The 15,421-nt window shown below is 43.5% G+C and overlaps 1 protein-coding gene across 2 annotated transcripts; it reads left to right on the forward strand.

The window, feature by feature from the left end:
- The first annotated feature begins 416 nt into the window (after positions 1 to 416).
- On the forward strand, positions 417 to 14,524 carry soga3a (SOGA family member 3a). 2 transcript variants are annotated; one of them, XM_041044907.1, is made up of 8 exons: positions 417 to 1,313; positions 1,716 to 1,883; positions 6,833 to 7,135; positions 9,022 to 9,585; positions 9,898 to 9,977; positions 10,236 to 12,111; positions 13,018 to 13,053; positions 13,136 to 13,277. In XM_041044907.1, the coding sequence occupies exons 1-7, from the start codon at positions 873 to 875 to the stop codon at positions 13,045 to 13,047; spliced, it is 3,462 nt and encodes a 1,153-aa protein (XP_040900841.1). In that variant the 5' UTR covers positions 417 to 872; the 3' UTR covers positions 13,048 to 13,053; positions 13,136 to 13,277. The 2 variants fall into 2 exon arrangements, with proteins under 2 accessions (XP_040900841.1, XP_040900840.1); XM_041044906.1 differs by lacking the exon at positions 13,018 to 13,053 and having other exon boundaries at positions 13,136 to 14,524.
- Positions 14,525 to 15,421: the final 897 nt, after the last annotated feature.

The raw sequence follows: 15,421 nt of genomic DNA on the forward strand, positions 1-15,421 counted from the left end.
CGGTTAAGGTAAGACACCTACGGCTAATTTTGCCACAGTAACTTACGTTGAGTGAAGCTATTGCTGCGCCCAGGTCGTAGTAAGTGGTTTAGTGTCTTTAAAGTGACTGACGGCTAGCATCCAGCTGGTTTTGACTGTCAAGTTTACCGCGCCGCGGGTGCGCCAATTGATTTGTTACCACTGATACTGCGCAAGGTGTTATCCTGCGACGTAATTAGAGCAACTGCGGTGTTGATTAATGGATGTTTCTCCGCTGCCCTTTTCCAGACGCCGTTCAGCTATTTGGCTGTAGGAAAATAAACTCATGGTTACAGAGGGGGGGTTAAAAATACTCCGCTGCTCTTACATCAGTGCGCTCCGTGATATTTTTGGGAACTTCTCCCAGTCGCGTCGGAGTGGTTACTGGGTGTCTGTCTTTGCGTTCGCCTGCAACGACTCCGTGCAGAGGGGGGAGACACGGGACACAGTGCGCCTTGAGATTTCCATGTAAACATGTGAAAGGGAAACCGCGCAGCAGCGAGGAGCACACAGTGGTGGACTTTGGTACAAGAATGACGGATTGACCTTGTCTATGTAACGATATGGAAGGGACCAACGCGTCCAGTCCCGTCGCCCGTACGAGCGCTGCTGTGACTGCTGTCCTGAGTGCTGCTGTGTGGACTGCTGCTGTGTGGACTGCAGGGGACTCGGCTGGGTTTGGATAATTGGCGCTTTCATTATGCCACCAACTGAGAATCTGTTTTAACTGAAACTATATCAAAAATTATTTCACCTAATACAGAAATGGATAGTTGCAAAATAGCTTGGACATTAGCTTATACGTATTTAACTAATTAAGTTGTTTTTATGATTTATCTTGATGCGCTCGAGAAATGTGGAGTGCGTTTGTGAACGGCTCGGGGCTGAATGCTGGGGGCGGCGCTGGCGGGGGATACGTCCCGTCTCAGGGATGGGAGTTCGTTCCGTGCTCCAGGATGGATAAGTTAGACAGAGGCAGGGGGAAAACCCGCAGTCCGCTGAGAAGGATCTCCTCTCCGCCCACTGTCTTCAGTCAGATCTACGAGCCCCAGTTCGGTGCCTCACCGGGTGGAGGAGAAGGTGAACCAGGGACACAGCTTGAGATCCTCAGGGGACAAATGTGGCCGGGTCCCGAACCCCAGCAGCAGCAGCAGCAGCAGCAGCAGCAACAGCAGCAAACACAACACACACGGCTTAAAAAGAAATTTGAGGATTTGAAAAAGCGACATGTACAGGACAAGGAGGAGTGGATGCGCGAGAAGGAGTCATTGTTGAGAGAAGTGGCTGAAATACAAGTAATTGGAACTATTTACTGCCCCTGTGAAAGCTATATATATATATTTGTGTGGGACTTTATGTGTATGTGGTACTCAAAGCATGTACTCTTTTTTTTTCTGCACCAGTCTTTTTGGTATGTGGGAATTTGGAGTTTGTCACTGGCACAGAAATTCACAGTGAATTTGTTGTGCTTTGAGATGCTCAGTAATAATCGCATAGTGTTTGTCCAGGGCTTTAAATGCAAAATTTGATAATCTGACACACCAGGGTAAACAACTATTTTAAGCACTGATTCCCTCTTAGTTCCTCTGTGTTTATTGGTTGAATAGTTGGAATTGTAACTTCTATTTGGGAAAGCAGACACAGTTCATCTGGCATATTTGGCTGACAAGACTAATGCCAACTGTGTTTCCATGCAGGGAGGGGAGAACAGGAGGATTCTGCTGGACCTGAAGACGGTTTTGGAGGACGTGCAGGCGGAGGTGAAGAGAGAGGAGGAGAAGAGGAGTGAACTCCAGCTGCAGTACACCAGAGACAGATGTGCCTGGGAGCTGGAGAGGTCTGAGCTCAAATGCAGGATTGCACAGGTAGGTGAGGGATGATGATGATGAAGATGTGTGGGTGGGATTTTTTTTCAAAACCACCTGCTAACAAATAATTAGTTGCAGTGTTTTAGATTGTGTTTGTGTGTGTGAGTTTGTAGATCAATGTAGGCCTTTGCATTTTTAAAAATATATATATGTGTGTGTGTGTGCAGGTGCACACTTAGTGTGAGTGCAGCTATCCAAAAACAATGTAAGAGAAACCTAAGTCCTAAAGGATGCTTTATTTTGAATAGTTCCTATATAGCTTTGTGTGAGAAGGTAAACAAATATGTTTTTTCTCATGTCTGTGCATGTCTGGCCTCCAGTTTGGGGTAAATTGGTCTTGCCACGTTTGCCACCCACATGGCAGGGTGATAAGTCACCCTGGAATCCATCCAACTCAAGCCTCGGCTTAGACAAAAGATTTACACTGAGGAGACAAACTCAGTTATCCAGGCTCAGCCAGACAGAGACACCCAGCTTGGCTTTTAACAGCTTTCCCTCAACAGATGAAATGTTAACCTGTTGTTACCATGGACAGCTACTGCTACATGTTTCTCAACGTGGGGAGAAAATGCAGAGTTAAGTTTGCATACCAGTGCCATGCTGTATCAGGCGTTGCACAGACCACTTGAATGACCATGCATAGTTATTCTTCAAAGCAATGTGGCTTTTAGGGATTTAGCATTTTTTGTTCCGGTTATATCAGAGGATGGATTTATTTGGTTTGCCTAAAGTAGAAAAGTCTAATCAGACTTGTTCACTTTTTGTTGTTTTTTTTTTTAAAAGAAAACTTTTTTCAACTCTGAAATTTGTTCAGAGTTGGATTTTTCTATGTTTGTGTGTGTGTGTGTGCGTGTGTTTTGTGGCGACATTGTCTTTATTTGCCAGTTGAATCCCATATGATTCTTGTCACAGACTTAAAACTGATTGGTCACACATTCACCCATCACACACAACTCTGGTTTTATGCATCCTATGAAAGCTACCAGCAAAATCAAATGATTCTCTGACTGAAGTGATGAAACTCGGAAACTTCGTAATGTGGTTGTGGAAATTAACAGCGTGGTGCAATGATAATGAGGAGCAGTTGGACAAGACCACTGATGACACACAAATGCAATACACTGACACAAATCACACACATAGACACACACACTATACTGTAGTTGGTTTAACTGCCATAATATCATTCCTTCTGTGTGAGTAGATGGCACAGTGTTACGGTTCAGCTCTTCTCTTTGTCTTGTTGGCTCTGTGCCTTCTCACAGTGTAGCTGACAGAGAGCCTAATAAAAACACAGACTTTTACTGTTCTGCTTTGTGTTTGAAAAGCCCAGCGAGACAGTGATCTGATGGCACTCCAGACTAGTACTGCAGGAGGTAATACCATGATACCACATACGCACACACACTGATGTTTCTTTAGGACAGGAGAGATGTCTTTCTTTTTTACATATATTTGAAAAGTGGTTATGGTAATCTGCGTGTTTACATGTGTGTCTATATTCAAAGTGTACAGTAATTTTGAATAGGACTTGCCCACACACACAAACATATAGTTTTTATATTGATTGCACAAACAGGCCAAAGGAAATGACTTGGAGTGAAGCCACGCTGGGCGGAGTTAGCTCCATTGTAAAAGTTGTTTTGTCCGGATGCCACATCCTGCCACAGTTTATACTTCTGGGTACATGTTTACCAAGCGCTAATCCTAGGCTCCTCATTGTCAATTAAAGTTTTGTGAAATCATTTGCAGCTTTGTAATCAAATGGCTAATTTACAGACATTACAGCCTGAGTAAATTTGTCTTTGTAGCGTTGCATGTAATTTGGCTGTCGATCTTTGACTAGATTGCTGAAGTCATACTTCTTAGATTACATGTAATACACTCTTTAATTCTAGATTTTGAGTGAACACAAAGAATAGTGGCCTGATAAGCAAACTGATTTGCATTGCATTCATTTCACTTAATTTATATACTAATTGCTGACCAAATCAGATGTGGGCGGTGATTCTGTAACCAGGCTAAAAAATAGACAAGAATGCATGCAAATCAGTGCTAAATGGGTGTAACTGCATGTCACTTAGAAGTGAAATGTGAGCAATTTCAACATGGGTGATAAACTCCTCTGTCATTTTCTACATGCTGGTTTCACTGTGGCAGCGCGGAGGAGAACCCATTTTTAGCTCAGGCGGAGCGAAAACAGAGGGTGTTGAAGAGGTAGAAGGTAATTGTGAGGGCAGTTTGAATGCCGACACCGACCACACAGACCAGACTAGTACTGAGCTGAAAAACAATTGTAGAATTGGTATGCATGACTGAGAAGAACCCTTTGATGCAATCAAATGAATGCGTCACACAGTCAGAGGGTTACACCAAACTCCTCCTCAAAGTTTTCTATAATGAAGTTATTATTCCACTGCTGTTGATTTTGTTTATTCATTATTGCACTTTGAACAGAGACACACTGTCAGAGGGGGGGACAGAATAGTGTAGAGGAAGTGAAAAGAAGTGGTGGATACTTAAGGACCTGTGTCCACTTAAATGAAATTCTGAGGTGATTTAATTGAAACTGTAAGTGAAATGGCATTTTCTTGTTTTCCTGATGAAGCCATCATTAGCTGTTCTTAACCAGGAGAGTCTGCTTTAATCCACAAACTAAACTGCCACATAATTTATAAATTAAATTCCATGTATAAAATGTCCATGTCTTCTGTAGTTTTACATATATTTTTAGCTGTGGTTACTGAAGCAATGTAGCCATAAACAGTATGGACAGGTCTTTGTATCATTATGAATTTGCCTTTGTTGATAATGTATGTCACACATTCACTGTATCGCAGATTATGGGTTCTAATCCCAGGCGAGTCAGTTGAACATCAGCATAGTTACAGCTTGTCAGCAGTAGCATGCATGTGTTATTCTTGAGATTTTAGTGACACACCTTTGTCCACAGTAGGCTATGGCTGTGAATGTAACTACTGTATGATGTTGTTTCCACATCCTTTTTGGGCACGTCTACCACCAAATACCAAGCACGCATCTGAGGTCCCAGGCAGAGGTCTTAGTCCGGATATTTCCAGGCATATTTCTCCGCATGCCACTGATTTATGAAAGCTGCTGGCAGCTAGGAGATCTCTCACTCTGCCTTAGCAGCCAGCCCCCCCCCCCCTTCCCTTTACCTCGTCTCTCCACCTCCCCTAGGAATGTGACATTGTACAAGGCTGTGTGTCCGCTATTTATAGTGGGTCACCGTGGTGACACAGTTACCTTTATATACCCTGTGCCATACGGTGGCAGACAGAGTGGTCAGGATTAGCCAGAGATGGCTCCCCGTGACTGATATTAAGTGTGCGTCTGGGTGCATGAGTATGTTTTCCCGGAGCTGGCTGTGATGCTGCTAACTCGTGCCCATGTTTGCATGCTCAGTTCCTCCACAACTTCCTCTAAGATGATGGTTTGCCTCTGCTGTCTTAATTAATGAAAAATGGTCCTCAGCTCTTTTATTTTGACAGCATCCATCTTGTTTTTGCACTTTCACTATTTGTTTACATTCGGATGTTTAAATAGACTGTGGATAGCACCCATCATCGTCCATCTGTAATTGTGGAGAAGTTTGAGAAGAGCCACAGGCAGACAGAAATGGTTGACTCGTTTCTCTACACCATAATTTCTTGACCCCAGGCCACAGGCAGAAATAGCACCATGACCGAGGCTTGTAAGAAGTCTTTAGTCGAAGTCTGTGACTGAACACTGAAATAACACACTCAGGCATGTTTGTATGCATTCTCTCCCTTTTTCTAACTCACACTGCACGCACACACACACACACACACCGAGGCTCAAGCATATATGCACATGCACAGACGTTGTCTTGCGCTCTTTCCAGTTCAAAAGCCAAAATGTTTTCCCCTTTTACTATTTAAAAAAAAAGGCACATATTTACCACAGAATGTCGAGATCTACTGTATGTACTAAAACAGATCCTTATTCTGTAAGTACTTTAAAAGAGGATATTCTCTACATCAGGGGATTTCCTTGGTAGAGGACATGTCTGATTAGTTTTCCTAACACCATTAGCTTTTCTAGATGCTACGATGATTTAAATCTTTGATCTTATCAAATTCAGCCAGTTTTTAAGCTCTGTTTTTTTGAGCCTGACTTAGCAGTACAATCTATATTTGAGCATAGTTTTGCAACATTTCTTTTCATTCTAAATAAAGTAATAACATGTTTTTGGCTTAAGGTTTTGGCCCTTCGACAGTGAAATTCCCAGGGGAAATGCCCAGGGTTTTTCACTTTAAAAGAGAATTGAATAGGGGCACTCAGCAATCTTGTCACTAAAGCAAAAAAAAAAAAAAGTCCAATTTAACCTAATACAACTGCCATTTTTGTAATGTCACTTATGAAGGGTTTGGCCTTATTTATGTTGAGAGGGCCTCTTTGTATGAATCTATGTTTGTCTAAAAACTGGTGCAACAGAGTATCGTTTGCCTGAGGCCACATGCATCCTCTGCAGACATATTTTGCTGTGCTTGAATCTGCCATATCCTGCTCTGTATCCTGTGTTAGTTAAGTACCAAAGAAAAGAGACTCAACCTCTGAACCAATGAACTCTGTGTGTGAGTTCTTACAGGACATTTTAATCTTTCAGTCTTGTCTCTTTTCTCTCTCTGAACCCACTCACACTCGTCGTCCCCACGGTGCATTATTCCCCCACTTCCTCCACCTTCTCTTCCTGCCACTCCTTCATTCTCCTAATTCCACTTTTTAACCATGTCTCTCACTCCTGCCTGGCTTGTCTTGTCATCTGGCTCTCCGACTGCATTCTATCCTTTATCAACCCTGACTGTTTCCTCCATTGTCTCTCCCACTGTTTACCTTCCCTGCTCCCTCTTTTTCTCCTCCTCTATGTTTTCTGCTCTCACTGTCTCTTTCTTTCTCCTCAGTTGGAGGCTAGAGAGGGTACTGGGTCAGTGAGCGGAGGGGTCCAGTCAGCAGCAGGTCCTGGCTCTGTGGCGTTACGGAGCACTCAAGCACAGCACGGCGAGACCCCAACTCTCCGCCGAGAGAGGGAAGAGCAGCGAAGGCTCCTGGCAGACACACACTCAACGGCCATGGACCTGCGCTGTCGCCTGGAGCACAATGAGAGGGACTGGTTGAGAGAGAAGGCCGAGCTGCTGGAGAGGTTTGACGTGGAGAGGAGGGAGTGGGAGAGCCAGCTGAAAGATATGCAGAGGAAAATAGAAGAGGTAAGATGCTCCGTGAGGTTGAATGAGAATATACCTGCATTTTGTCAAGGTTTAATAATTTGGTTTGTGGTTAATGTTTAGTTTAAGTTTAATGTTTAGTTTTAAAACACAAGATTGGCTGTAGATAAAGAAACCCCCCCCCCAAAAGTATGTAATACCAGTTCCAAACTTGTCTAACTTCCCTGTGCATATGTAATTGTTCATCATTCTTGGGACATTTTCCTAACTTGTGTATGATAAATGGCGTTGTATGCACTAAGCTGTCCACAGTGTGTTACATTTCCCTCCTACACATCCTGTTCACCATCAACACTGTCAAAACAATATCCCTGATCATTGCAGCTGCACAGTATGAGGAAAGGAAAGAGTGGAAGAAGGGCGAGGGTTCAGCTATGTCTCTGACCTCTGAGTACTGAGGGAGACGCAGTGATAAAAACAGTCTGTGACCTGGAGAGGGAAGCTGGCAGGCAAGAGCAAGAGATTTATGAGTCAAAATACCAAAACAGAGGAGTTTATTCACTGACTCTTAGTTTATTTATTTTTTAATAGTGAATTCATACAGTATGGCTCCCCCTTGTTCTGCTCTTTCTAAAGAAACGTCAAAGTCCTCAGGGAAGTCTTGATCTGTTGATGTTTAAAATACACCTAATTGTTTCTGTTAGTGCTCACAACATATTAGATCTTTTTTAGTTTTCAGAATGGATTTTCACTTTAACATGGGTAGAACTGTAGCAATCATAGTAGTAATATTATAAATGAGAAACAGAAAATTTACAAAAATGCTAAAAATTTGCTGGTTTTAGTTTCTAACTTGATCATTTGCTGGTATGTGATAGTGAACCAGTAAATATTTTTGGGCTTTGAACTGTTGCTTGGACAAAACAAGTTTCCATAACAAGTAAACTTGTTTTCAGGTCTAATAAGAACTTTTTCAGCTAGTTGGGTTAAAATGGGGCATAAACTATAACAGGATAAGACAGGATGGACAGGAAAGGAATTCAGAGCATATTAATGAGATTAAGCGAGAGGGGTAAAGGTAACGAAAGAGACAGAAGTCTACCAGCTGACTAAAAATCTGACACGCCCAGAAGAGCCGATTAGTATTTTTAATGAGGGGAGCCATTCTCAACCAGTTGGACTGAGTGCGAAGGCACTGAAACAATTTGCTATGAAAAGAACATGTGGTTCTCATTTGCCCCTTAGAGACCAGAAAATGAGAGAGGGAAAAAAAGCAGAGGAATAAAGCAGGCTAAAAGGCAGAAGTCCCATCTAGACATTGCGTGATGGGAAGGGAGCCCAGTCAACATGAAATGGTTACTATTTTGAGATTCCATGGTAGGAGGCCAGAGGTTATCCAATTTTATGTGAAAGAATTCTTTGAATGTTTTTTCTTAATCCTCTGTGGTCTAAATATGTTCTTAAGATTTGTTGCTAGGCTGTCCTGTCTGACTTGTGCAGGAGTAGTAGATGTGGTATAGTCCCATTGGCATAATCATATTATCCCATTTACTATGTTGCGATATATTTATTTTTATATCGCCCGAACTTTTCATGCTTGACTCATATTTCCTGTCATTCTAAGAATCCAGTGAAAGTGGGGTAATTACGGTCGTAATGTGGGCTCTTTAAAATTAGGTGTACCTCATAGATTATATAATATATAATATAAATATCCCTATTAACTATCTGTCACTATTTGAGGACAAAAACAGGAGCTTGTGTTCATATTTAGTGTATTTGACTGATAAAATTATTGATTTATTTAATATAATGTTACTTTTGATCAATTAATCCAAAACAAAGGGCAGTGTTTGCTTCATTAAACACAAGACTGTTGCAATGTAGCTGAAAAACATATGACCTTGATTTCCTCTTCTTATTTCTAGCTGTACTGTGAAGTGAGAGCCAAGCGAGAGGGGACCAGACTGGACTGTGGGAGGCAGGACGACGACGATGTTGGGCACAGGCTCAGCATACGTTCCACCAGCACAGGCTCGAGTCTGCTCAGCGACAACTCCCGCTCCGAGCCGCTCAGCAGCAGCAGTCAATCAGAGCCAAACAGGCAGCCGTCAGTACCTGGCTTTGGTCACAACAGAAACATCAGTGATGGTGGTTTTGCTGGCAGAGATGGTCACCAGCCAACCTGCTTCCAAACAGACAGCCTCTGTGAGTTTAACGTTGGTGGTCAGTTTACTCAGGATGACCGATCACAACCCGCACTGGTGGATGAATTGAGATCCAGAGGCACTTGGCAGCAAGACATTGTTGACGATAGCAAGGATGCTGTGGACACAACGGAGCTGGACGCTATTTTTCATGGAGGTCCTGGATGTGGAGTGCCACAGAAAAATTCCTCTAAAGGGAATGAAAACACTGTTCAAGAAAGTCCTTTCTGGGCAGAGCTGAGTTATGGCAGTGACAAGAAGAAGAACACCACCGCTCTCAATGCAGTAAGTGTTTCAAAGTATTTAGCTTTGCTACAGCCTTTTTGCTAAAAGCGCTATATTTATATACAATAGAGACACATGGGTTTGGTTGTCATCTCTTTGTCTTTGCTCCTTTGCTCTGCTGTCAAATGCTTCTTGATCCTCAGTGTTCCTGTACTGTCTCCTGTATACCTGTCTTTGTCGTTCCTTGGTTTCTTTGAATAAACAATCCTATTGATCTACCATTTTTTTACCATTATTTTGCACGGTTCCTCAGAAATATACTGTATCCAGCATGTCTCCTTGTATCTCTATCTCTCCTCCTCTGTGTCTCAGGCTCTGAAGGAGATAGCCCGTGTAAGCGAGGAGCTTTGTAGCTACCAGGATGAGATCAGAAAGAAGAGTGGAGATAAGAGGTAAATAAATCCCCGTCGCTATGTTAACTTCCTGGCGCCAGCATGGAACCATGATAATCACTACCTGCCGAGTCTTGATGTGCTTATGTTTGTCTCAGTGCTGTAAGTAAATGATAAAATATATTTTAATGTGTGTCTCTGGCAAAATAGTTGCAAATTAAAGTAGCTATAAATAAGATGAAAATATAACATAGACTGATTTTGAAAATTCTAATTAAAGTGAATGTAGTAAACATTTTGCTGTTGAATTCCCTTCAGGACTCGATCTGAATCCCTGTGCCTAACTGAGGAGAGTGAGATGGTGTTTGGCCGTGATAAAACCCGACTGGAGGTGGAGGAACCTCCCTGCGACCTCAGCCAGATCTATAATGACCTCCGGGCCTTGGAAAGGGAAAACTGGATCACCTTGTCACCAGAAAACACTTGGCGGGCCAACAGAGCTCCGAGTGAATCCTGGAGAACAAGTTCTCCTGATCCAGACGGCAACAGAGACACACAGACAAGCCCTGAAATACTCTCTGAGATGGACACAGCTGCCCCGCCCATCCCTCCTCGCACCTCCTCCTGGAATCTGAGCACTCCTACCCATCCAGACACAGAACTCCACATCCCAGAATCCCCCATGACGACAGTGAGGAAGTGCCATAGCCCCTGTGTTTTGGGGGACAGAAAGTGTAGCAGTCCATCCATCGTCAGGAAGTTTGAGGCCATGCTGCAAGAAAATGAAGGAAAAGTCTTGGTCGACGGTGTGGTAGCATCGTGCTCTGTACCTGCTAACTCTAACTGTAACATGGGCTGCTGCCACAACCGCTGGTCCTGCGATGCAAGCAAGTTCAGTAGCAGTAAGTTGTCTGCATATGGGACGGTACAGAAAAGCTTCTCTGAAGTCAACATACTGAGTGCTGGGAAAGACTTGTGCTCAGATTACAGCCCTGGTGTCAGCAGCTTAAAAAGCCCCGAGCTGCAGGTGCCCCAGCTCGTCAAAGAATTACCTGTAGATTTACTGTTGTCCTCTTTCGAAATACCACCTGCCAGCCCCAAACTCCAGGGCGCTAGAAGAAACATAAAGCTGGAACAAAAAACAGCCGAGTTCAACAGAACTTTGTTTCAGGCTGAGATGGGCCGTGGTGTAAAGGAACAAGACAGTTTTACTGTAACAGATGCCTCCTCTCTGGGTTGCCAGCCAGTCCTCGCAGCATCAGATGAGGTTTTACCTCCCAGGGAGGATAAATCTCAGCCACACTGTATTGATGTCTCCTCTGGCATTATGGGTATGCATCCTGAAGTCACATTATCTCTCTCCACTTTGGATTCCGCAATCCAGAACCCCGAGGTCCAGCTGAGGCAAATGAGATGTGGTCTTGAAGGACAAGAGGTCAGAAAGAAGCAAGAAATCCCTGCTGACCTTTCACCTGAACAGCCACAGGTTGGACTCAGGGAGGCCACCACAATAACCGCTCAGAGTCCCGCACAGCAGTCTGAGGTCAAGCACAAAGTTAGAACAGCAAGCAGTCCTTCTAGGAAAACACAACACAGAGCAGCCACAGAGGCTCTCTTTTCTGAGGCCGTCTTGCCTGCGAATAGCCAGCCAGGTCAGAATGTGGAGGGTTCCAGCTCTAAAAATGAGAATCCACATGGAGCGAAGCCTCAGGCAGCCAGAGCCAGCGTCTCACTCCAGCAGCCGCCTGCAGAGAACAAACAAAGACAGGTGACACAGGCAGGGCACCAGGCACAGCCAAGGCATGCACCTCATTCCCAGTCTGATTCCTCCAGACAGGGGCCTCGAATGATGAATGATCATCCCTGGAAGCCCCTCACTCTGGCTGCGTACCCACGGCCTGAGGGATCCAGGTCCAACTACGGGGCGCTGGAAAGGATTCTGAAGAATTACGAGAGTGCAGCCCGGGCTCAACAAAGCCAGAGTCAACAGAACGAGACGGCTTCAAGTCCTAACCTTAGTGTTAGGCAGGAGGAGAACATCACAGAGCTGGACATGCTGGACATGGACCCTCTGCCCTTACCCCCTACTCTGAGGCACACGCAGGCTTCACACACCTCACAGACACACACCACACACGCACAGCTCAGCAGCCACACTGCCATGGGTGTGAAAGAGATACAGCTTATAGTGCAGGTGGGTAGAGTCCGATGTACGGTCTGTTAACACTTTCCACACATAAGCACTCGTCTTGCCACTCGGCAGGTGTGTTATTCACTGTACAGATGTTAACACTTAGAGGCATGTGCATATGTCTGCCTGTATTTTGTTTTGAGGAAAATATAATTAAGTCAAACTATATTTCCAAGGCCAATTACTCCAGTGGACCTGGACGAACTTGCACATTTCATTCTGTTCCATTCCACCATGAAATACTGAGCAATTGCCCTTGACTGAGGACAGCTCCGGTGGGAACGTTGTTTATTTCTGGTATGTGCTACGAGACAGAAGCAGGCCAAAGCCTCCATTATAATCTGGGCATCTGGGCCATTCCATTGCTTAAAGGCTAACAAAAGGAACTGGCGGTGTGGCATATAAAGTTTAAACTTGGCAGGAGGTCTGTCACCCTCACCAACTTGTCTTTCATCTCCCAGTCTTTCCATGGGGCCTCGTAGTGGAAGTGTTTTTCTGGCCTTTCTGTTGTAATTACAGAAGTATCTGCAAGAAGCCAGCTGACTAAGTGCCCTTGGCAGGCCACGGAAATGAGAAAGCTGAAGTGATTACACTGCTTTAAAGTCATGCAAATGTTAAAGAAATTGTGGGAGCGATTATCAAGCCAATTTTATTTGACCTCATGAAAAGAACGTATTTAGAGGCACCACTTTAGTTTAGCCTCAACCGGGGGAAGCGTTGTCCAAAATAAAATTTGATGGTTCTGAAGTGCTGTTAAGTGGCAGCAGAATTGTAGCACGTGTAAGATATTTCGGTTCAAATGTTTTCCTCTTGACCAAACGGAACGGGATCTACTTTTGTGACCTTTTCACATGCGCGTGCTGAGTTTAATAGTTCTCCTGTTTGAAATGTGCCTGTTGTTTTCCCCAGGGTCAAGAAGACTACAGATGGAAAACGTGACGAAATGTAAAGTATCTGTGTGTGTGAATTAGATTGCTGACAGGACAGTGTGATCATCTTAAATGTTAATTCATTTGTTTCTCCACAGGAAAACAAAGAGACGTCTGTCTCCTCCTCCTCCGTCCAGAAGAACTTCTCCAGGCCTGCCCGTCCAGCCAATCGACGCCTTCCCTCCCGATGGGCCAGCCGATCCCCGACTTCTTCCTCCTCCACCTCTTCATCTCCTTCTACCACCCCCGTCATGCCGCCGTCTTTCCCCCTCCAGAAACACACCTCCTCCTTCACCTACTCACACGCCTTTCACATAGAGACTGTCATCATTTGATCTCACTGTTTGAACCAGCCAGAAGCCTTCAGTGATAACCTCTGAACTTTCCCTTTCTCTTTTTGTCATTACTGTTGTACATACCAAACCCAGACTGCTTCTCCACGCCTATAGACTCAGAAGTGCTTTAGCTGTGAGTTCACCAACTCACCTTTTAGAATGTACATGGCATCAAGTGGAGCCTAACTGACCAAGGACGGCAAGTAAGGGGTCTTCTGCAGTACGCTCCTGGTTAACCTGCCAAGCACCAAGCAGAGACTCAGAGGACAGTCATAACATCACTTTTCAAAGGAACAGTCACAGGAAATGCATCATTCATTCATGACAACCTTCTGAATAGACATCCTATGCTCAGGTCTGGATTCTAGCCTCCGCTAGTGTAGCCTTGCAGATTTACCAACAGACCCGTCAATACTCCTTCGGGTCTATATAAAGTATTTACACCTTTAAAAGTGATGCTAGCTCACATTGAAACGATCTACAAACTTTCAGCCAAATGAAATACAGAATGACGTATTTTGTGTGCAACATGTTTTGTTTGCTTTTTGCACAAAATATGATGTTACCAACACAATATGCAGCCTCATGTTGGTGTCAGAGATAAAGGCAGTGGAGAAGATTTCCGCCGGCATCGTGCTCTCGGTGTGCTGACTAAAGCAGTGTTGGTTTTCTGCCTTCTTGAATATTACCTGCAGTACATGCCTGGACTGTACCTTGCCTGTGACTAAAACATCTTGCTTTATTCTCATGAATGGCTTTACATTTTTTTCATAATTAAGCAAAAACAACATTTACTTGATATCAGCAGATTAAAATGTGAGTTCCTTTTTTATAACTTTGTACCAAAGGCTGGTTTCTTTATATGCATTTTCCTCATTTGAAAATGAAATGCATCGTTTGCAATGGCATTTACGTCGGCCGTCCACCCATTGCTGAAGTTTTCCAATCAAAATGTATGTTAAATGTCACTCATGAGAGCCTGCTTTTGTGCATTACATAAGTAATGATGCTTATAAAAAAAAATACTGAAAAGCCTTTTTTTTCTACTTTTACTAATTCAGAAGGGTCACATATCAGGACACTCAGCTGAGTAGTGTAGTTTTTTTTGGGTCAGAGTGGTGAATCATATCATGATGAAGGTGATGCCTTTGCTGTTCTTTTTGTGTAATAAACATAAGAACTTAATCATTTCTCTTTTATTTTCACATCACATACTAGTTTCTGCATTTGTATTATACTCACAGTGCAGTGTGTCGTTTTGTCACACTGTGCAGCTTTCACTGACCTGTCAAATGATTACACTTCTAAAAATTGTTTCATGGCAGCTTAAACACATTTGTATTTCAAAAGTGAAGGAGCCCTGTAGACAAACCCTTTTAGTGTTATTTAATCTGTATGTTGTATCTTCTTTTTATGTCCAAAAAGCTCCAGTAATTTAGTTCACTAACTACAAGCCTAAGCCGACCTTGCCACAGTGCAATTTCCAGTGCAGGCCTCTCTAATCCTCAGCCTGCAGAAGGAGCATAAATTTAATAAGATATGAACATCAATCAGACATTGCACATAAATATTTCTGTGACTGCATGAAGAGGAGTCCTAGGCGAATGTTCAGCTCACAAAGATGAAGCACCAGAACCCAATGAGTGTCTGGCTTCTTCAATCTTGCTGGCTGACATCTTTGGTGACGCTGTGATCTCTTCCCCAGAGTGATGACTGCAGAGCTACGTGACAGCAGCAGAGGAACCATCCATCTCTATGGTTGTGTGAGTGTGTGTTGCTGTGCTTCTCTATGTTTGTGCGCAGTGTGTATTCCCCCATAAATGTTGTATGCATTCTCTTATCTAATTGTGCAATGTTTTTATGTTAGATGGTGTAATCAGCACCACTTTTATTCATGATTATGTTTGCCTGTGAAAACATTTGTATTATTTTGTAGTTTTTCCATTTTGTCTAGTAAATGAAACAGTTTTGCACTTTTACATAAACACACATATGCCCATTCAGTTACATAAACACACATAAGGGACACACGCCCATACACACACTCAA

Source organism: Toxotes jaculatrix, chromosome 8 (assembly GCF_017976425.1).
Source record: "Toxotes jaculatrix isolate fToxJac2 chromosome 8, fToxJac2.pri, whole genome shotgun sequence".
Classification (NCBI taxonomy): Eukaryota; Metazoa; Chordata; class Actinopteri; family Toxotidae; genus Toxotes; species Toxotes jaculatrix.

What these genes read in the sequence shown, in the direction of transcription:
- soga3a (XM_041044906.1), top strand. Translation starts at nt 873, where the DNA reads ATGTGGAGTGCGTTTGTGAACGGCTCGGGGCTGAATGCTGGGGGCGGC. An exon ending in TCAAATGCAGGATTGCACAG is followed by an intron (nt 1,884 to 6,832) that starts GTAGGTGAGGGA and finishes CTTTCTCCTCAG; the next exon opens with TTGGAGGCTAGAGAGGGTAC. An exon ending in AGATACAGCTTATAGTGCAG is followed by an intron (nt 12,112 to 13,135) that starts GTGGGTAGAGTC and finishes GTTTCTCCACAG; the next exon opens with GAAAACAAAGAGACGTCTGT.